The 22,592-nt window shown below is 49.5% G+C and overlaps 1 protein-coding gene across 7 annotated transcripts in view; it reads left to right on the top strand.

Moving 5' to 3' along the window:
• Positions 1-22,592, top strand: part of EFCAB8 (EF-hand calcium binding domain 8) — a 68,984-nt gene continuing 46,392 nt past the window's right edge. For 2 of the 7 annotated variants that reach the window (XM_042980627.1, XM_042980622.1), the window contains exons 1-8: positions 4,059-4,422; positions 6,168-6,219; positions 8,521-8,689; positions 15,770-15,888; positions 16,584-16,687; positions 19,268-19,403; positions 22,140-22,245; positions 22,464-22,548. In XM_042980627.1, coding sequence (XP_042836561.1) covers positions 4,292-4,422; positions 6,168-6,219; positions 8,521-8,689; positions 15,770-15,888; positions 16,584-16,687; positions 19,268-19,403; positions 22,140-22,245; positions 22,464-22,548 — 902 coding nt within the window. In that variant the 5' untranslated portion in view covers positions 4,059-4,291. Of the gene's footprint in view, positions 2,096-2,530; positions 2,600-4,058; positions 4,423-6,167; positions 6,220-8,427; positions 8,690-15,499; positions 15,591-15,769; positions 15,889-16,583; positions 16,688-19,267; positions 19,404-22,139; positions 22,246-22,463; positions 22,549-22,592 lie in introns of those variants that run through there. The other 5 variants (XM_042980628.1, XM_042980626.1, XM_042980625.1 and 2 more) reach the window with 5 other exon arrangements.

Here is a 22,592-nt window from a genome sequence, read left to right as displayed (position 1 = left end):
CCCCCCCCCCCAGTCTTTAAGGAGTGTTTTTCTTTTTTGGGGGAGGAGGTGGGTAAGTAGTTACTGAACCACATTGAGAATCTGCCTTTTTTCTTGCATCATGGTACTTTGAAGTCTCTGGCATTTGAACCTGAGTTTGGCACTGGTGTGGAGAGGAAGAGCATGGTTTTAAATGTCATGCGAGTGGGTAGAGTTGTTGACCTCAACTAAGGTGTGATCTTGAACTTGATACTAATCTTCAGGGTCCCCTCCAGTTCCAGCAGTCACTGACTTCCCTCTCATTTATTCACGTTCGAAAAGGAAAAGCCTCTCTTCTTGGATATCAGGTTGTATCTGAAAATTGTTGACAAATTATATAAAGCAGAGAAGAAAACAAGTTTTTGTTTGTTTTAAAGTCTGTCGAGGAATAATTGACACACATAATTAGGACACAGGTTTTGATGTCTTGAAGCTCTACAGTGGTAGAGCCGGAAGGACGGTGTTGATACCGCTACTCAGTGGAGCAGAGGTACCACCCCTGCAGTGGGTTCTTGCGTCCGTCACCGCAGCCCTGGTGGCCCGGGAGTTGCTCCTTCCGGCAGCACCCTGGCATCTCTGCTGTAGGGAACCACCGTCTCCTTCGGATTGGCGGGGGATGCCCGAGCTAGTCTCAGGTAGCTTTTTCCAGAATTCGTTTTTGTGCAGAGATTGATCTAGAAGATTTTACTTCTAAACATCTTCCTTCCCATTTCTGTTTTTGGTTTTTTGGGTTTTGCTTTGTTTTGTTTGGTCTTTTGTTTTGTTTAACCTGAGTTACTGATGATCATATTTTTACTCTTTTTAGGTAGAAGTTTTCTGAAGTTTCTTTACCTAAAAAGAGAAATTCATCTTAATATTTCTCCATTTTTCTCCTGTTTCTTCCCAGGGAAGGAGAAATATATGTATTATGACAGAATTTAGCATATTTTAGTCCCATATGGAAACATTGGTAAGTGCAGGAGCTGCTGTGAGTAGAAATGGGACATTGGACTGGAAAATGAAAATTCCCCCCAAAATGAGTGGGAAGCAGTTAAATGTGGGGGCATTAGCCATGTTTTCTTTTTTTTCTTCAATAAATCCTTTTAGTTTATTAATATCTAGTTCAATAAAACTCTGATTTTAAAGACCTTGTGCACCTTTTATGACCTTTCATTGAACCACTTTACTTTTGATGTTCTCCGTTGTGACAAAATTGTGTTTCCATTATTGATGAAATGGGAGCAGACTTTTTGTCTGTTGGTGTTACCTTCGTGGTGTAGGTCTCGGGAGAAGGTCTTGTTTGGTGGTAAAGTAACATTTTGGTAACATCTCGGTAATGAAATGCGATTTAGCTGGGTATCTTTAAACCTGGAATCCATGTCCCTGAGTGGAATCTTCCCACGAGATCTACCTTTGGCCGAGTCACCCTGTTGTGTTGTGCCCTGGACCAAGATTGAACACTGCTGCATCTAGTCCAGGCCTCTCTCAGGCTGACTGAAGGACCCCCATCCACAATGCCCTTGTGGCCTTCCTCTTTCCAAAGCATTGGAGCTCATGTAGAGGACAGTGTAGAGAGCTGCTGTGCCTTCCAGTGTCCCAACTGTGGGGGTCAGTTAGCCTTTTGGTTTTGGTGAATCCTGCTTGATCATCAGGCTCCCTGGCGTTTTCCACAGTTTCTGTGACAGGTGGGCACTGTGCTGTGTATATGTCCTGTGGGTCATTTTGTACTCATACTCGTCCTGGCTGTGTGTGCTGTAGCTCCTGTCATTGTTGTAAGTTCAACTTTGTCAATAAAAAGAATGTCTCACATTGGATGACAGATGGCTGTGTGGTATGGTTTGTGGGATGGAGTCTGATGTTCCATTTCGTGTTCTGTACATGGAATTGTCTCCTCTTCCTGGTTCTTTCTAAACGTGGCCAGCTGACTCTGGTGGAGTCAGGTGGAAGCCCTCGGAGTTCCACGATGACTTCATAGAGGAGCTACGTTGGACTTGGGGACAGCTGCCAAGATGTCTCAGTTGAAATGGAAGTCGAAAACCAATATACCTCTGTCAAAAATAGCCAGCAAGGTTACCTGGGGAAAACAAATTGGGTCAGGGTGAGTGAGGGTTTGAGACTGAAGTTGTCTCCCAAAGATCAGACACCTGGGCCCTAAGATGCGTTTGCCAGCAACTGAAAGCTGAACAAGAGGGCATCTCCTAGCTGTTTCCAGGGCAGCTGTAACTGCTTTTGGCCTTAAGTCATCTGCCCCTATGATTTTTTTTTTTTTTTTTTTTTTTTTTTTTTTTTTTTTTTTTTTTAGAGCATGAGCAGGGGAAAGGGACAGAGGGAGAGAGAGAGAATCCCAGACAGGCTCCATGCTCAATGTGGAGCCCGATGCAGGGCTTGATCCCACAACCCTGGGATCATGACCTTAGCAGAAATGAAGAGTCAGACACTCAACCCAACCGGCTGAGCTGCCCAGGTGCCTCTGCCCCTATGAATTAAAAACGAATTCAGCAAACCAATGTTTCTCTTCCCTTCCCTCCCCTAGTGGCTACTCCATCCTCTCTTCGTTTCCAGGTGTGTGCCGTGCCCCACCCCGCCACTTGCCCTAGAACAGGTAACTGTGAGGGTGTAGTTGTGGGGATGGCTTTTCCTGATCATAGCTGTTCTCTAATTCCAAATAGAAAATTCTCTATCTCGATTTTTCTTCCTCCAGTATTAGAGGACTAGTACTTCTCTCTGCTTCTTAGTCTTTCCCTTGACCTTTTCTCTTCGAGGTCTCTTGCCTTCAACCAGTGTTTTTCCCTTGTTTCCGTCCACAGACATACACAGAACAGTGTGTTTTGGTCAGACACATACTTTTCTCTTAATGAAACTTTTAGTAATTTGAAATAATTAAAAATATTTAAATAGTTAGAAGAATGGTATCAAGAACTCCCCCTTTGTCCAGACTGTGAACATTTTGCTTTATCATTGTATATGTTTGTTGAACATTTGAGAATAAATTACACTGTGCCCCTTATACTATACTCAAATGTGTAGTTCCTAAGAACAAGGACATTCTCTTTTGTAACCACAGTACAGTAGTCAAAAGCAGGAAACAGCATTAACTTGGTCATTAAGAATATAGATAGTGTTCAAATTTCAAATGTTCACATTTCACCAGTGGACCTATTCATGGCCCTTAGAGCCCCCCCAGCCCCCCAGCTCTAAATACTGGAATTCTCTGCCCAAAGTGCTTTGAATCTCATTCTTTGTGGGCCTGTTCCCCAGTGCATCACTTTTGAAGGCAGCCCCCTAGGTTTAAGGTAACCGTGGAGCAGTAGTGGTGAGGTGTGGCCTGCATGTGGGCTGAGGTGTCCGTCCCACATGCCACCATGCAGAAGCCCCTTGTCAGGATGGGTTGGGCATGGTAGGTGCACAGAGGTCTTGGAGGCTGACTGTCTCTACACGGCCAAATTCTGGCACTTAGCTGAGGAGTTAAAGAATTCTAATTTTTTTTTTTTTTAATTTAAATTTTAGTTAACATACAGTGCAATTTTGGTTTCAGGAGTAGAATTCAGTGATTCATCACTTACATACAACACCCCATGCTCATCATCACAATAAATGCTCTCCTTAATGCCCGTCATCCATCTAGCCCATCTCCCACCCACCTCCCTCTCAACCCATAGTTTGTTCTCTATCATTAAGAGTCTCTTGTGGTTTGTTTCCGTCTCTTATCTCCCCCTTCCCATATGTTGGTCTGTCTTGTTTCTTTAATTCCAGATATGAATGTTACCATACGGTATTTGTCTTTCTCTGATTGACTTATTTTACTTAGCATGATACATTCTAGCTCCATCCATGTCATTGCAAATGGTAAGATTTCATTCTTTTTGATGGCTGAGTAATATTCCATTGTATGTATATATGTATATCTATAAATATATATACACACACACACATCTTTATTCATCAGTGAATGGACATTTGGGCTCTCTCCATAGTTTGGTTATTGTTGATAATGCTGCTATAAACATTAGGGTGCATGTATCTGTTTGAATCTGTATTTTTGTATCCTTTGGGTAAACACCTAATAGTACAATTGCTGGATTGTAGGGTAGTTCTATTTTTAGTTTCTTGAGGAAGAATTCTAAATTTGAACCAGGTTTGCCAGGTTGTTATGAAGGTAGTACAGTAACTTGATTTCTAAGCACTTAAAAAGACTTGCTATGTGGACCTATATTTGTTCTTTTGCCCTCGGTCCCATAACTGTTAAGGGTAGTTGTTTACAAATGTGTGTATATACATCAACACGTGTTCTTGTATGTGTAAATACATGCCTATTTGTCATTCTTTTATAAAAAGTGGCATTGTGTGTTCTGTTTTTTGCATCTTACTTATTAGTACCTCATGGAAATCCCTGCTGGTTGTCTGCCGAAGGCCAGATTCATCCTTGTGAGTACGTTGGGGATGTTCTGAGCGCAGGTGTATGGATTTACTCAGCCATGCCTCTTCCATAGCCATTCACCTTATTTTTTTTGTCACTATCAAAAATGCTGCAGCAACCACTCCTACTCCACTCCAGTGGTCTTTCACAGATGAGTCACGTAAATCACTATCCAGCACTTGACCCACTCCACTGCAATAAATCCTAAAGATTGCTGTGAAATTTTTTGAATTAAAAATAGAGAAATGCATGATTTAGACTGCAGAAATCGTCCATAACCCACCTGCCAGAGATAACCACCATTAAATTTGGAGTATATTTTTCCAGGCTCTCTTTCTGTGCATGTGCCAACATATACATACCTAATATTCTTGACAGAAGTGGACTTCTAAATAACACTTCTGCAGCTTTTTTCCTCGGTGACCTTTAAATGGCCCTGTTCAGTGGCCTTGTCTTTTTCTTACCATCTTGGTCCCGTCTGTGGCATCCCTTCCTCCTGTCTTTTGTGTGTTTCCCCTCCTCTTTCTATCCCTTAAGTGTAGCCAATTCTCAGTTTCAGGCCTCATATCTCCAGGTATTTGTTTTTCATTTCTAATTGGACAACCCGACGTCATTGGCATGAAGCCACTTTCCCTACTTGCTTCCTTTCCTGGAAATGTTCCTGGCATTTCCCTCAGTTACCCTGGTTCTTGGCTTCCACATCTCCTTTCCTTTGGCTGTTATCTCTCCTTTGGTTTTTAAATCTGAGTTGTCGCCAACACAGTTTAGGTTGGGACTCTGTTGGCCAGTCTTCAATCTTCCCTCCATGTACTCTGATGAATTTCCACAATTGCCCCTCATCCTGCTCAGACTCCCCGGTGAAATACTGCAGGTTCTGCATTCTGTTTCCATTTTTCTTTTCTCTCTTCCCTCCCACTGTGCCTCCCTTCCCCTCAGCCCCCAGAGCCCTTTGTCAAGCCAGGCTGGCTCTTGAGCTGTGTCCCCTGAGCATGTCTGCGGCTTGACTTTCCTGGCCGTTCATTCCCCTGCCATCCTAAAGCGCTCTTCGAGTCTAGCTGGCGAGGCAGACTGACACTCTAATAATCCTAACAAAGTGCTCTCTCCCATCATACGTGGAGGAGCCACTGACCCTGTGGAAATATGCCCTTCATATTTTCGGAGCGGAACTCTGGACTGGACTGCACCCACACGGTCGTGTGAGCCCATGTTGCAGTGAGGAGAGTTCTGTCCATTCTCCCAAAGAAGTCCTGTCTCCAGGCACACTGGAGGGCAGATGGGGGGCGGGGGGTACATGCAGTGGCAAGCGGGGCCATCCTAATCCCTCCCTACCTCCAGAGCATGTTTGACCCTTTGGACAGATGCCCATCCCTGGAGCTTATCTTCCTGACATGTGAATTGTAGTTAGTCTACATGGTCTAACTGCAGGCCTCCCAAGCCCCTTCTCCCTCTGGAAAGTGTGGCCTGCTTTAGAAAGCCTCTGGCACTCACTTGGGAAACCGTAGAGCTTCAATAAGATGACTCATTCCCATCAGGGGAAAGAAAGCTTGCAGGCATAAGCTTGGGAACAGCTTCCTGCCGGAGAAGCTCCCGTGGGGAAAGGGATGCTCACCAAATGTGTGCTGGGGGTGTCTATGGGTACAGGGCAGCACCCTCCACCCTGGCCCTGACTCCTTCTCCACCCTCTTGTGACCTGGCTAGGTCAGCCCCCCACATGGTCTTACAAAGTTAAAGTGACCATGATTCCTTATTCTAGGTCAAAGCCAGTGTCTTCTGAGGACTTAAGAGAGAACTCTCAGTCTCAAAAGGTAAGAAGACCATCAGAGGTTGATAAAGGGGAGGGGTGTTCCAGAGCTGCCAGACATTGCTCATCAGCACAGAGGTCTACCAGTTACCCATCTCGGCACCAGGGTAGCAAACTCCGATATTCACAAGGCCATGTAGGTAACTTATCTGGCCACTGCTGCAGGCTTGTTTTCCCTTTTAAAAGGGTTGTATTGGCCAAATGCAACAGATCTGAGGCTACCAATTCAGTCTGTATATGGACGATCCTTCCTTTTGTCCAGCCAAGTTGTGGCAACGGTGGAATAGGCTGTACAAATTACTATCAAGCCAGATAAGTATTTAGCATCTATTGTATGCTTGGGGCTGGGGAATAGGGAGATAATTAGTACGAATTAAGATTAAATTAAGATAAATTAAATAGGCCGTTGCCTTCAAAGAGCTCACTGTGAGACAGGAGTAATAACAGGAGCTGTCATTTCTTGTGTAACTACAGTTTGCTGAGCCTTCCAAGACGTTTGGGGGCCGTTTAGATCTCACCACAGCCCTGCACGTTGGGCGCTGCAGATCCGTTTTGCTGATGAGAGGTGTGTGGCTCAGAGAAGTGATGTGATCTGCCTGAGATAAATTAGCTGGAAAGTGGAGAGTCAGGCAGAATTTGAACCCAGAGCTCTGGGACGCTACAGCCGTGTGTTTCCCATCACACCTTGCTGTCTGCATGGTCAGACAGACATGCAAAGCATCATGCATGCATGGCAGAGAGGAACAGTTTGGGAGCGTGGAGGTGGCAGTGATGAATGTCACCTGAAAGCTGTGGAAAAACTCCTTGGAAGAGGCGTCCTTTGAGCCAGGCTTTGAACAATGAGTAGGAGTTCATATCCAGGGGAGATGGTCTGCGTTGCATAGAGGGAACATGTGAGTAAAAGTGGATTGTTTGTTGTGTCTGGGGATGGTGGGGAGCAGTTGGTGTGCCTGGACCATGGTGTGTGCATCGAAACTAGAAAGACCGGTCAGGGCTGCGATGCAAAGGGCTTTGAATGGCACACTCAGCAGCGGGTGGTGGTGGTGGTTGCCTGGAAAGTGTCAGAGCCAGGAGTAAAGTCATAATCAGCTCTGCCTTCCAGAAAGACGACTGATGCCAGTGTTGGCAGGTGGATTGGAAAGGAAGGCCAAACTCTTGTCCCAGTTAGGGGACATCATTGTACTTGTCCCAGCACAAGACCAGTGTCTGGGATAAGCCAGGGATGTGGGGGAGGAGGACTTAGGTGTAGGAGAAGAATCACAGTAAGAACGGGGGACAGTACGAACGTATAGGGGAAGGGACGAGCCAAAGATAGTGCTGAGATGTCTAATATAGGGCCTGCATGGCTGTAGGAGTCTTAACGAGCTCATTGGTTGGGCTCCACGAAAGCAGGTCTTTTACTCTGTTCGCTCGTGTATCCAGGTGCCTGGCACTCAACAAATGTGTGTAGACCATGAGGGAATGAATGGAATTACACAGGAGGATGAGCACGTTTGCTCGTTTGGTAGGGTTGGTGTAGGGAGAATGAGCCATCTAATTTACACCTTGTCTTTTGGCTTTTTGAACCAAACCAGGCTTCTTGAAAGCCCAAGACCCAAAACAGTGCATTTCAGTGAACAACAAACACTCAGTGGTTAATTGTCCACTCTTGGAGTCTTTTGGGGGAAACGGCCTTTGATGACCTAAGCCTTTTGTGACCTGAAGCATTGTGCTAGCTTGTCAAAATGAGTCCTGCAGAGAAGAGGCATTCATTGTTGAGGACTGAAGGGGTGGGATCAGCTATGTGGGGACTTGGGGAAGCAAGTGGGAGGAGGAAGCTGAAGGCCCCCCATCAGGGGTGTCTGCTAGAGCCCTGGTGTGCGTGCAGACGATCTGATCTGACCCTGACCCAGGCAGGTGTCTGGGATGCTCAGGACCAAATCAGATTGGCTGGGGCAGATGCAGCTGGATTCCTCGAGGTCTTGAATTCTAAGCACTGAAGATTGAAACAATATAGTCACTGAACAGAAGCGTTACAAATTGGAGTCCTGGTATGAGTGAAGTGAGAGACCTGGCTCTGTCCACTAACGCCGCCGAGCCTCAGTCATGGCATCTGCAAAACGGAAACAGTAGTGAACTCCCCAAAGTCAGGAGAGGCAATCTAGATCTTTCTTGGTCTTCTTAGGTCTAAAGTGGTTAGGATTTATTTGACAGCCTCTCTATAACCCTTCATACCCTGTCCTTCCCCAGAGTCTCTCTTTCAATATGATGTGCTTAGAAATGTTCAGCTCAGGAGATCAACCTTCTCAGTCCCTGGTTCTTGTAGTCATGTTTGTTCCAGGCACCCACCCCAGGTGGATTCCAGAAGAGCGAGGAGGTTCTTAGCTCCCCAGCGTCATCCATCACTCTTAGCCAACATGAGTCTCAACTGTTTACCCAGCTACCCATGGCCAAGATGGAGAAGATGTTTGAGGAGGATGTTGACTCAACCGGAGGTAAAGCCGCCTTGTGGACTCAGTCTCTGGTGTTTGCACAGGGTGGGACCCATACCTGGGTGTGTGGAGGGTTCAGATTTGACAAGCAGTTGTTGCATTCAGTGTCTCCTTTAAAACCTTGTCATTATGTAAGTATTATAAGCATATTGGAGGCTATTTCGTATCTAGAAAAAAAAAATACCCCCAATCCAAGCACCCAAGTGTAACCAACTGCCAGCATTTTGGTGTATTTTCTTCCAAACAGTTTCACATGTATGGTTTATTTTTTATTGCTGTGTAACAGTATTCCCACAAACCGAGAGGTGTAAACCACGCATTTATTGTCTCACAGTTTCGGTGGGTCAGGAGTCTGGGCATGGCTTTGCTGGCTCCTCTGCTCACTAGCCTGGGGCTGTGGTATCATCTGGGGCTTGACGGGGAAAGGATCCGCTTCCCAGTTCACTCAGGTTGTTGGCAGGATTCAGTTCTTTGCAGCTGCAGAACCGAGGGCTTCTGTTTCTTCCTGGCTGTTGGCCGGCAACTGCTTTCAGCTCCTACAGCTGCCCTCTATTCCTGGCCATGTGGGACTCACCGAAATGGCAGATTTCAAGGCTCAGGGTAACCAGGGAGCTCACAACTCCAGCAAGATGTGTGCTACGGTCTTGTAAGTGTGCAGTCGTGTACACATGGCCCCGTACATCTGTCACCTCTGCCATATTCTGTTGGTTGGCAGCGAGTCACGGGTTCTGTCTTACTCGAGAGGATCACGGGAGGGCATGAACACCGGGAGGTGGGCGTCCTGGGGTCACCTTAAGTATCTCTGCCACAGATGGCTACGTGTGCTTTCACGTGTCTGTAATTATACCACGTATGTAACTTCAGACCCCTCTTTTTCTCTTAGTGTGTAACACCTTAAGGGCTTTTACATACTGCTGTGTCGTCTTCCAAACCATCATTACTAATGAATACACACGTTCTACTGGTGGACTAAGCCATTCCCCTGTAGTTGGACATTTAGGTTTCATTGAATTTACATAACATTGTTAAGAACATCCTTTGTGCATCAAACTTTTTCTCTCTTTGGAGCTTCATTTTTCTCCTTGGGATGATATGCATCAAGGTCAATAATAGGAATACTTTTTTTTTTTTTTTTAAACATTTATTTATTTTTGAGACAGAGAGAGACAGAGCGTGAATGGGGGAGGGTCAGAGAGAGGGAGACACAGAATTGAAACAGGCTCCGGGCTCTGAGCTGTCAGCACAGGGGCCCGATGCGGGGCTCGAACTCACGGACCGCGAGATCGTGACCCGAGCCGAAGTCGGCACTCAACCGACTGAGCCACCCAGGTGCCCCAATAATAGGAATACTTAAGGGCATCTTTGTTCATATCCACTAGACTCTGAGTACCAACTCTGGGGGCATAGCTCCTTGCCCCGTCAACTTGAGTTTTACAGCCATACCACGATGTGGGCGGGAAAGGGTAACAAACGCCCAGTGTACAAATGAACAAAAAGTGAGGGGCAGGGAGGGATGGTGAGTGTCTGCCCTGAAGATGACGTGGTTCCTCATTGGAGCTCTTTGGTGTCCGTGTTTGGCAGCTGGGAGTTGCCACCACTGTGCCTGGAGGACCCCGAGGGTGCCAACTTTGGTCACGATTTTTATTGTGTTTGTGTTTGTCTTGAGCAGGCAATATATCCATGCAGTTCACAAGTCAAAAGGTGCTTTTCCCATGATACCCTGGGCCCGGCCCTCAGCTGCCCAGTTCTGTTCCCTCAGTTGGTTACTGCTCTCGGTTTCCTGTGACCGGTGGAGGCACAGAAGTTCAGGTAGTCACTCCCCCGCTTTTTTATGCAGTGGCAGCCTATTGTCCATGCTGTTCTACGCCTTGCTTTTTTAAATTTCTGCTTTATTGAGCTATAGTTGACATAAATTTAATATATTTGAAGTGCACACCATGCTGATTCGATATCTGTATGTATTGAGAAAGGATCTCCCCAATTGTCTACTCCTGCTTTTTTTAAAAAAATAACTTTTATAAAGTTCCCCCTATTGCTTTTTACCTAATGTGTCTTGAAATCTTTTCATATCCATGTAAAAAGAACTTCTGCATAAACAAAACAAAACAAAAATGGCCATGTTTTAAATGGAGGAAAGGAAATTCACCTTTTGTTGATATAGAGTAAAAGAAAATAAGATCATTTTTGTCTTTCAAAAGTCTTTTAAAAAGGTGGATTATAAACAAGGGCTCCAAAGCCTTTCTTAGGAACCCTAACCATAAGTGACTGTGTCAGAGGGAAAAGGGGAGATACTGGGGTTCTGCTCTCTGTTCTGCAGGTTCCCTTTCGGGGCCTTAGTTTTTTTATTTGTTGATTGGAGGTCTTTGAGAAGGGTTGGTGGTTGGTTTGTTTGTTTGTTTATTTATTTATTTATTTATTTATTTATTTATTTATTTTTAAGATTTTGTTTTTAAGTAATCTCCATACCCAATGTGGGGCTTGAACTCACAACCGTGAGACCAAGAGTTGCACACTCCATGGCTGAGCCAGCCAGGCGCCCTGAACGTCCGTGTTTCTTAAGGGGGAGTCCCATGCATCTCCCAGGAGGTCTTCAGAGTGTCCATGTGCCCTTGACCCTCGCCTCTGGGGCCTGCCTGGGGGAGGCTGCGGGCTGCTGGGGGTGGGTGGGGATCGAGGGAGAGCCATTGAGCTGGCGGTCCTGCAGCCCCGAGCCTGTGAGCCGGTGTGGCACTGACCTTGCATACAGGTGCTCCTGGGGGGACATGGGTGGCACACAAGCTGAGTGTGCCTCCACTTTCGCCAACAGACATTTCATCAAGCACTGCCAGGCACGGTAAGAATTAGTGTTGAGGGGTCCTGGCTGGCTCAGTCAGTAGAGGGTGCAACTCTTGATCTTGGGTTGTGAGTTCAAGTCCCATGTTAGGTGTAGAGATTACTTTAAAAAATAAACTTTAAAAATGCGTTTTTTAAAAACTTTTTAAAGTTTTTTTTAGAGAGAGCACATGTGGGTACACACGAGTGGGGGAGGGGCAGAGAGAGAGAGAGAGAGAGAGAGAGAGAGAGGGAGAGAGAGAGGGAGAGAGAGAGGGAGACAGAGGAACCAAAGTGGGCTCTGCACTGACAGCAGTGAGCCGAACACGAGGCTCAGACTCGTGAACTGTGAGATCATGACCTGAGCCGAAGCCAGACGTTCAACCGGCTGAGCCACCCAGGCGCCCCTAAAAGGATACTTTAAAAAAAAGAATTAGTGTTGGTACAGAGCTACCTGGGTTACCAGGCCATCTGTCAGATTTGATTCAGTTGTCACGAAACCCTGTGACTTTCCTTATGACTTTACACAGGAGGGGCCAGACACTGATGACAGGCCCAAATGCAGTGGCCTGGGTGCCCTGACATGGAAACTGCTCCCGTGGGCACCCCACACTGAGTGTAGCACTTCAGATACCAAAGTAAGTGAAGGAAGTCCCTTTCCCAGGAGAGCCAGGGGGTATGACCGTGCAGTGCTCGTGCTTGGTGACCGTGTTCCAGGAACGCAAGCGCTGTGGGGCACATACGTACTCCCCCCTGCACAGCAGAGGGGAGGCTAGAAGACATTTTCTTAAATATTTTAAATACAGCATTTATTTTTAAAAATGCTTATGAATATATAAAAAAAAATAGAGGTAAACAGTTCATAATCCTGCCTCTTGGCATTATAAAAAAAGAAAGAGAAAGGTCAAGTGGGAGTTTCCCAGGAGATGGGGGGAGGGCAGTTCTCAGCAGGGAACGGTGGAGGAGAGGTATAGGGGTGTTGCTGTGCTGGGGGGCAGTGAGGGGTGTCCTGGGGGCAAGGCTGGGAGGGAGGCGGCCACAGAGGACGTGGGTGCACTCAGGTCAGGAGGGGCCCTGAGCCCCAGCAGCGATCTGACGGGGAGGTGACACATCTGGAGCTGCTGGAGAAGGACAAGAGTCTCTGCCAGCGACTCGGAGGGACGTGGGAGGCAGGGGATTGGCTCCTCCCATGACCACCCTACAGAAGGTAGTGGACATTACGATGGAGGTGAGGGAAGGCTTTTGGTTTCACATCCTCCCAGCGCCATTATGTGTCCTTGAGTAAACCCAGAATGTCTCTGTGCCTCTGTGTCCTCACCTGCAAGATGGGGAGAATGTCAGTACCTACCCTCTAGGACCATGGGATTCTTGTGAGGATTCAGGAGGGGGGGCGCTGCGTGCCCCCCTCGAGTCTCCAGCCCGGGTAACTAGCCGGAGGTGACGCCGTTTGCAAAGATGGCAAACGCAGGAAAGGCGAGAGTGTGTTGGGATAAAGATAATAAACTGGATTTTTAATTATTTTTTTTATTTATTAAAATTCTTTTTTTAACATTTATTTTTGAGAGACAGAGATAGAGCACGAGTGGGGAGGGGCAGAGAGAGAGGGAGACACAGAATCCGAAGCAGGCTTCAGGCTCTGAGTTGTCCTCACAGAGCCTGAACTCATGAATCATGAGATCATGACCTGAGCCGAAGTTGGATGCTTAACTGACTCAACCACCCAGGCGCCCCTAAACTGGATTTTAAACATGCTGAGTTGAACGGGTCAGGGTGACACTTGGGAAGAGAGTCAGAGACATGGGAGAGACATTCTCTCCTGAGATGCAGAGATGGGTGAATAGGTGAGGTCGCTGGAGAGCGTCAGAAAAGCAAGGGGACAGTGATGAGAAGAGCGGAGGCAGATGCCAAATGACAGGGCAGGGCAGACAGTGGAGCCTGGAGGAGACGAGAGTGACCAGTGGGGTCGCTGCTTGAAGGCAGGAGGCCCCTAAGGCAAGGAAGGGCCCCATCAGGTGTGCTCCAAGGTCACTGGTGGCTCAGGAGAGTGAGTGGGTACAAGTCAGGAAGTGGTGGATAGAGGGGGTGTCCAGTGCTGGGCGCTGGAGGGAACGTGCCAGTGGGGCACAGGTGTAAGTTGGGAGGGTGGGAGCGAGGGTGGACCCTCCCCCGAGGAAAGGTCCCAGGACCGCCCAGGTTGGGGAGAGTTGGCTGTCATAACACCCCCTCGTCTTCTGAGCTGGAAGGGGTGGCAAGGGGGAAGAGCTGGCTAAGGTTGGAGGCGCAGGGAAGGGCGGTGAGAGATTTCACAGAGTGCAGTTTAGAAGTGAAATACATGCATCTTTACACTTGCCACAAAATGCACGGGTCTTAGTGTCCATCCAGCTCAAGGAGTCCTTCATGTGCATACATTCACGTAACTACCACCCAGATCAAGCTATGGAACATTTTCTGCCCCCCACAAAGTGTCCTGCCTGATTCTAGTGGTGACCCTCCTCCCCAGGGAAATGGTATTTTCACATGCAAGTTTTGACCAATTAATTAACCATGCGGCTTGAGGTGGGTGAGAGCTGTTTTTTAGAGGGGAAAGGGGGCCCTGCCTGGACCCCACAGTGTACGTTTCCTTTCCAGAGTATCTTTGCGTCTATTGTTATTCTCAAAAAACTGTCTGGTAAACTGTTTATAAGAAGTGTATTAAAATAACTTGGCGGGGGGGTGGTGCGCCTGGGTGGCTCAGCCGGTTAAGTGTCAGACTTCAGCTCAGGTCATGATCTCATGGCTTGTGAGTTCGAGCCCCACGTCGGGCTCTGTGCTGACAGCCCAGAGCCTGGAGCCTGCTTCTGATTCTGTCTCCCTCTCTCTCTGCTCCTCCCCTGTTCATTCTCTCTCTCTCTCAAAAATAAATAAACATTAAAGAAGAAATAAAAATAAAAAATAAAATAACTTGGTGGGGAACAATATATACGGCTTCTTAGACACCTGAGAGAGGGGCTGGCCCCTGTGGTGCTCTCAAGGGGCATTTGTTCACTCAACACTGCACAAAGGCTCTCTGGTCCCTGGCTCCCTCCCATGTGGAAGGCTCTGTGTTACGGACTGCCATCTGACGGATGCCCAATCCGCACACAGAAGGACCAGATTGCTGGGGTCAGCCTTGGGCACCACCCCGTGACCTTGGGCACCACCCCGTGACCTTGGGCACATGAGCTCACCACTACGTGCCACAGTTTCCTCACGAGCCCCTCTCATTAAATGGTCAGTGTGAATAAACACAGAGAAGCACCCAGTATCATCGCGTGCACATCCCAGGGTCAACAGCAACACCTGGGGAACAAGCATCTGCTGTTGGCCAAGCAGTCACAGAGGGCACAGGCTCCCCCTGCCCTCACAGAGCCCATGGCCTAGGGTGGTAACAAGGAAGGTCATGGCAGGGGAGGGACAGCGAAGTTGGGTGATGGGGGTGGGGGGCCTCCCTAGATGGTACCCAGGAAGGCTTCCCTGTGGAGGGGACCAGATGGTATAAAGGCCTTGAGGTGGGAGTACACTAGGTGGTGTGAGAAATGGCCTGGGGACATTACGGTTGGAGACGAGAATGAAGGAGACAGCAGTGGGAGGTGAGGTCTGAGAGGAGCCAGAAAATGCACAGCCTTCATGCTCTGGCGAGGATTCCAGATACTTGTTGGGGACTTTAGAAGCACTTTTTATAGACTGTGACTATAAAAAAAAAAGAAAGAAAATCTAGGCAGTGATATTGGCCCATAGGCAGCCAGATTCCCTTATAGTCACAAAATCCAGCAGAGGGAGAACATTTTATCCCTCCCGTCTGCTCCCCTCCTCTCCCCATCTTGCCCTCCAGCCAAAGTTTGCGTTTTAACTGCCTTTAAAAGACTTCACCTCTCCCTCTGTGTATTTGAATTAACTTCTGTTTCTTTGTTGCCATTATGAGTTTTTTTCTTTTCTTTTCTTTTCTTTTTTTTTTTGAGTTTTCATCTGTTTCCTTTGTCTCAGTGCCTGGCCCGTCTTACTTGTTCAGAACTGGGATCTGATCTTTTCTCACCGAGTGGTGCTGTGGGGCCATCACAGTGCTCTGGCGTGGAAGGTGTGTGGCCACTGTGGGCTGGCTGAATGCTGAACACGTGGGATGCAGAAGACAAGCCCGCAAACAGGATTCTCCGTGTGCCCTCCCTCAGCGCCCAGACACCCAGGACACCGCCGCGGCTGCTGATGGGGCTAGTGACTAGCTGTGCAGTGGATGATGTTCTTTCTTCTCTTTTGAAGCCCTGGGCATGAAGGCTTTCATTAAGGCCACGAAGAAGATTCTGAGCAATGTGTCGGATGAGATGCTGGAGGCTCTGTTTTTGAAGGTGGACACAAACTGTAATGGCTCCATCACCTGGGTGAGGAAGGGGCCCCTGTTTCAGGAGTCGTGGCTTAACTGCTCTGTCATCCCTCCCCCTTGGCTTATGTGTACATTCTGGTTTTTTGATCAAAATTTTTGATTTTTGTGTTTGTTTTTTCATTTCTCTTAATATCCTACAATAAATGTGTTTCCAGAATTCTCCACCATCTACACAATTATCTTTCTTAATAACTCCCTCTTTCTTGTATAGTTTATGGTGTATGGTGGCCTCCTTTGGCCTTCATGAGGCTGGTTAATAGATTCTAGAATTGCCCTAGTGACCTGGCTTCGGGGTCTTCCGTCGCTGTTAACTTCTTATATGAGCTGAGACAATTCATCTCTACTGTTAGGAGCCTCAGTCTTATTATCCATAAAGTGGGGATGAATAAAGAGATTCAAACAGGATGCTGAACGTGGGGGTGATGCGGAGATACATTTAGCATTACAGGATCTCATTAAGGAGGGAGGTGCGGCTATGTACCTACTAATAGGCCCTTCACACGTCCCAGATTCCAGAACAGCTCAGTTGGCTTGGCTACTCTCCTTGGCCACCCTCGGGAAGCATCAACCAGAGCCCCTTGGAAGGGGCTGGTAAAGATGGGGGAGGAACCAGAAGCCGGGTGTGGGTTCCCGAAGCCCAGTGCACCGAGCATTTGGCCAGCGCTGTCCTGCCTTCGTTTCTTCCCGAGGCAGCAGAAGTACGTGGATTACGTGATGCGTGAGTTCCAGAGAAAGGAGATGATGAGGACAAGCCAGTACCGCCTGCGCTTCCACCTCCCCATGAGGATCATCCCCCTGTAAGGAGTCTCTCCCCTGACCGAAGGGGTGTGTGTGAACAGGGTGGGGGCTGGCCCTGCTGTGAGTGCCCCTCCCTAGATCCCCGAGCCACTCTCTGTGGGGCCACCAAGGGTCTGGCACTGGGCTCATTTCAGCCCCTCAACCCTGCAGGCGAGCCTGAGAATGAAGGTAGGTGATGTGTCCCCACTTTACAGACAAGGTAACAAAGGTTCAGAGAGGTCGAAGGACAGTGATGGGGTTGCTGTGTTCGGCCTTCCCTGTCCCTGCAGCATACACTACTCCTCCTGCTTCCCCCCACCCTGCAGCCCAGTGGGTCAGGGCACAGATGGCTCACAGGGCAGGGAGTAAAAGCCATCATAGGAGACTGCTCCTGGAGGCCACACCAGGCCTCCAGAACGGGCCATTGGTCACTCCTGGAGCATGTGGCTCTGTCCATGCCTTGACTTCCTCGACCCTGCCTGCTTGCTCCTTCTGGCTCCTGTACACTGTGCCCTCTGGACCTTCACCTCATCTTTCTGTGCCATGGCCCTGTCTGCCCCCTCCCCTCTGAACTCCCCAAGAACGAGGAGCCCTCCAGTGGCTCTGGCCAATGGCCCAGGCCTCTTCCCGTAACCCACCTTGGGTTTGCACACCTCCTGCCTCGTGTCGGTGGCCAGGGCCAGGGATCTGGGTCCTGTGGTCCAACGCTTGGTGATATGCATTTGTGGCCTGCTTAGGAGGGGCTGTGGTCCTCAGGGGACTGCCCCCGGAGCAGGCCGTGGGGAAGACCATGAACCAGAGGCAGTCTCTGCCCTGGAGCACCTGGAGATTCAGAAGGATGGTAATGAAAACCACGAACGGGCAGGGGCGCCTGGGTGGCGCAGTCGGTTGAGCGTCCGACTTCAGCCAGGTCACGATCTCGCGGTCTGTGAGTTCGAGCCCCGCGTCAGGCTCTGGGCTGATGGCTCGGAGCCTGGAGCCTGTTTCCGATTCTGTGTCTCCCTCTCTCTCTGCCCCTCCCCCGTTCATGCTCTGTCTCTCTCTGTCCCAAAAATAAAAATAACAAACGTTGAAAAAAAAAATTTTAAGAAAACCACGAACGGGCAACTAAAAAAATTTTGGTCGAAATGTAATTGAGGAATAGTCAGCAAATATGAATAATGAAGGATTTTATAACCATATGTTTTGACCTAAAACTTTGCTAGAGACAGCCAAACCTTCAAGGATCTTTGTTTCCTTGGGGCATTTAGATTCCCAAGGTGCTTAAAGGGCCAGAACCAAAAACGTCAAGAAGTCTGTCCCTATTTTCCCCTATTTATTTGTTCCCAGAGAGTATTTCCAGCTTGACAGAGAAAACAGCCAAATCACATTTAGTTATTTTCATGAAAAAGTCACCTTAAAAGTTGGCTCCCCTTTCCTCAGCCTGGACCAAGCTTACCAAACGCCCGTCTCCTGGGTGCTGGCCTCGTGGGATAACGCCTCCCGAGGGCTCCCCCTCCCTTCTCATGGCTCTCACCTGTTGCATCTACCCCTCAGAGTCTCGTGGGCCTGATGCCAGAGGTGGCACTGGGAGTGATGGAGGGCAGACTGGGCAGAGCTGGGGGCTGCGGGTGGGAGAGAAAAGAGCCATGTCCAGACGCACCATTGCCCTCTCTTCTGCTGAGAATGTTTTGAGGTAGAATTTCAGTGTGGGTTCGCCTTCAGCCACAGGTCACACGGTGTCCACAGCAACCTTTTTGGAAAGACTCTGGCCGGAGTAGGGATCGAGGTGCCTACGTTCTAGTTGAAGCTCTGCCCATAGCCAGGACATAACTCCAGGAAAATGCTTATCCCTGGGTCCCTGTGAGGTGAGGTGACATTTCCTGCCCTGCTGGGGCCTGGAGGCATGGGAGCACCAGGAGTGTGTGCTGAGCCATGTCCAGAAGTCAAAATGGCGGTGCCCTTTAGTAGCCAGACAGCCAGCTTAGCCAACTTGGGGCAGGACAGAAGGCATTGGAAGGCATGACTGTAGCTTGCTGGGAAGGCTTCATGGTGGCTACCTGAATCCCAGCCTGCCGCAGGAGCTGTTTGCTGTGCTCAGCACATGGCCTTGGAGATGAGGAGTTGGGTATGTGGGGGCTCTATTGGATATGTTGTCCCCTCATCCACTTCTATCTCATGCTTGGCTTATATTCCCTTCTCTACCCTGAGATGCCGAAAACTGTTATTTTGAAGGTTTCAGTCACAATCCCCCCTCCACTCACCACCCGTAGACTCTTTTTCTTATAAAGGAAGGTTTGCAAAAGACCTCTGTTCTCTGCCTTCTCTGACCCCATCCCATCATGAGGAAGCCAAATGGTTGTTTGAAAGGAGAGCCCACTGCTTGTGGAGTCCTATCTCATACCAGCGGCCTACCTGGGTCATTTTCTTTCGGCCATGGCTGATAATGGTAGAAGCCCGCCCAGCAGAGCCCCACCTCTGGAGGAGCCAGCTTGAGTTTCGTGGTGGTGGTATGTGTGTGTGTGTGTGTGTGTGTGTGTGTGTCTTGCTTTGCCCTTCCCCCTCTGTGCTTTTCATTCTGTTTTTGTTTGGGTCCTTCTCTGTCCTGTCACCTTCCACAGGAACCATGGATGTGAGATTGTGAAGGTGCAGATTTTAATCCAGCAGTTCAAGAAGATTGGGCATCTCCTGACTGTCACCAAGGACGGGATCTTGCAGATCTGGTCTGAGACCTTCTCGCTGATTAACTCCTTTAGGGTGAGGGGGACCCACACGTGGAGCACACACAGGGTGGTCGGAGAGCCTTTGCCTTTGTACCCCAATAATGAAGGTGACCTGGGCCCAGAGTTTGGGGGTTCACAGTCTAAGCAGCCTGCATGTGGAGTCACTGCTCCTGGGGCCAGGCTCTGCTTCACGTGGGACTGCGACCCTCACATTTCTCTTCTGTAAGCAGGACTGCATCTGGATGTCCATTTGACTTGGATGTCCAACAGACAGACACCTCACACCCAGTCTGTCCAAATAGAATGTCACTGTAGCTCTCCCTGGCCACCAGGCTTACTTCTCCTGTGCTTCATCTCAGTGAATGGTGTTGCTATCTACCAAGGTTCCCGTGTTAGCAGTCAGCTACCTTTCCTTTCCCTGTCATGTCCCCTCTGTCACCAAGTGTTACTGACTCAAATCCTTTACCTGGACCAGGCAGGAAATCGCAGTGGTTGTGTGGGCTCTGGAGTCCAACTTAGAACCTGACTGTACCACCTTCCAGCTCTGTGACCGTGGACACTTCGTAGATAGCTCCCTGTGCCTCAGTTTCCTCATCTGCCAAGTGGGGTCACAGTTACCCCCTCAGGCTGCTGGGAGGATTTAATGACTTAATACACATACGGTCCTCACAGCAGGGCAAGGCACACAGCAAGTGCCGACAAATACAAGCTGACCTCGTCATTGTCTGTGCTGTCAGCTCCTGGCCGAGGGCAGCGAGTGAGAAAACACTCAGGAAAGCTGGTTGTGTACTTAGTGTTGCCAGGCCAGTCCAGAATCCTCCAGCAAATGAGGAAGGCGCAGCTCTCCCGAGAAGAAAGGCTTACTGAGAACGTTGCCGGCAGCATGAAGGCTTTCCTAAGCCCGTGAAAGAGCAGAGTGTTTCACAGGTGCCTCAGGGGTCATCCCTTGGGGCTGGAGGGTTCCGGAGACAGCTGAGGTCTGTGGAGGTCAAGTGACTCTTGAGTACTGGGTAGCTCAGGACCAGGGGTGACTCACACCCGAGTTCCTGAGGCTGGGGTTTCTGGCACCTTCCACCCTTTTTCTCTGTGTGTTTATTTTGTTGTGTGTGAGAGGGCACATTATAGCCTGAGCTCCTGGTTGTGGCTGCTACTTGGTCACCTCAGCATCCTTCAGAGGCCAAGTCTGGGAGGGATGAGGAGGGCAGAGGGAGGCTCCCCGGAAGGCCCAGCATTCCTCTTTGAGGGGCTGCTCGGGAAAGTAGATGTTGGCAAGACTGATCCACTAAGCACCATCTGTGAAACCCACTGCATGCCATCCATGGTCATGTAGATGGAAAGCCCTGGAGTTTGGGGTGGGAGGGGGGGCTGGGCTTTACTTCCCAGCTGTTCGACTTTGGGCAAGTCACTGGAACTCCCTAGGGCTCGGGGTTTCTCGAAGGAACGTGGAGGTGATGGGCATTCCATCTGTTGCGTGTGGGTTAGAGGCCCCAGGGGCCTGGCCCCCTGTCCTCACTGCCCAGCCGCCAGCAGGGACCTCTCTGCTCTTGGTGTCTCTGAGTTGTGATGGAACAGTCCACTTCTTCCCCCTGCCTTCGCCATCCCTTCTGCACAGCCACCTAGAGGAGCTGCCTTAATTCTCCGCCCTCCCTTCTGTTTCAGTCTGTACTGCTGTCTGCTTTCTCCAGTCCAGAGTTTGTGGCCTTCTTACAGGGATCAAACTACAAATGCCTTAGCTGACCACCCCTAAGTCATCTCTCATCCTCCCTGACCCTGAGCCTGTCAGGCCGGCCTCCTCTTTTCTCTGGACTCCAAAGCCCCTTTCTGCGGACATGATTTTGTGTGTGGTGTCCCGTACCTCGAGGGCCCGCTCGAATTCCGTCTGCCTGAGTGTTACGTGAGGCTGGCACCTCACAGCCCGGCTGGGTGATTTCTTGTCAATAAGCCACTTGAGCCGGGGGACATCTGCAGATGGTAAACAAAGTGCAGACAGAACAAACAAGCAACAACTAATACAATGTCACATGTTCGTTTTATCTCAATAAAACTGGGGTGGGGGACAGAGCCAGACCTGCAGAGGGGCAGTCAGTGGAAAGTCATTCTCCCACACCCGAATTCTCTCCTGGAGGCAACCGCTGTGACCAGTTTTGGGGCACTCTTCACGGTTAGCCTGTACATGCACCTCCGCACCCCTTTCTTTTTAAATTTACACATGGTAACACATGATAGTGCTCCTTTCCCCCTTGCCTTTTCATTTGCTAATAGATCCTGGACACTCTTCTGTATGGCGTGTGCACAGTCCCCTTCTTTGTAATGTCTGGGTGGTGTCCTGTGGTGTGGATTTGTATCCGCTCTCCTTTCCAAGTGGTCTGTGGCCTGTTGCTATCACAGCGGTGTGGCGGGGCCTGCCCTCACACACGCTTCTCTGTGAGTACGTGTGAACACATCTGCAGATGTGTCCTGGAAATAGATCCCGGGATCACGAGTCATGCACAGTTAAAACTCTGAGGAAGCTTGTCAAGTGGCTCTAGAAAGGGGTTGTGAGGATGGGTGTTCTTTAAGCCCATTTCGCAGATGTGGAAACTGAGGCTCGGGCTAGGGAACTTGTCCAAGGCCCTATCAGTAGCTGGTAGGAGTGCTGGGCTCCAAACCAGCTCTGCTGCCCCCTCCAGGGCCTCGGGTGGTGGGAGAGGGTTCACGGGACCCTGCGCCTTGGTGCGCTCTGCCAGGCAAGCCTCCCCAGCTCGGTCGCCTCTGCTCTTCCCCTGGCCAGCTTAACCAGATCCAGCAGCCCCACCACCAGCAGATGTGGGTCATCGACATGGTCTGTCTCCACAACATGAACCTGATAGCGATTGCATCTACCGACCAGAAGATAGGTGAGTCCCTGACGGCGCCCCAGGCCTGCCGTCAGCCGTTGGAAGGCGTGCATCTGCGCTTGGGGACCTGTCACCGGGCCAACTGTGGGCGTGGGTTAGAGCCCTCTGGGGGTGCTGTGGCTGGTAAGCAGAGGCTGCGCGTCGTCCCCAGAGGCCCCCGAGGCCTGGGACGTGGGCCTGGGCTCCATGCATGCCCTCCCCCTCCGTCTCTCCCCCAGAGTTCTTTGATATCAGCAACCACAACTGTGCCCGGGCCTTCACCTTCACTGATCTGGACAGTTGTGTCCTGACCATAGACTACTGGTGAGTCTCGGGGGGAGACAGGTGCAGTCTTGGCAGGAGCCGCA

Source organism: Panthera tigris, chromosome A3, assembly GCF_018350195.1.
Source record: "Panthera tigris isolate Pti1 chromosome A3, P.tigris_Pti1_mat1.1, whole genome shotgun sequence".
Taxonomy (NCBI): domain Eukaryota; kingdom Metazoa; phylum Chordata; class Mammalia; order Carnivora; family Felidae; genus Panthera; species Panthera tigris.
Note: the sequence above shows the minus strand (reverse complement) of the source record. Positions and strands in the feature narration are given on the sequence as shown.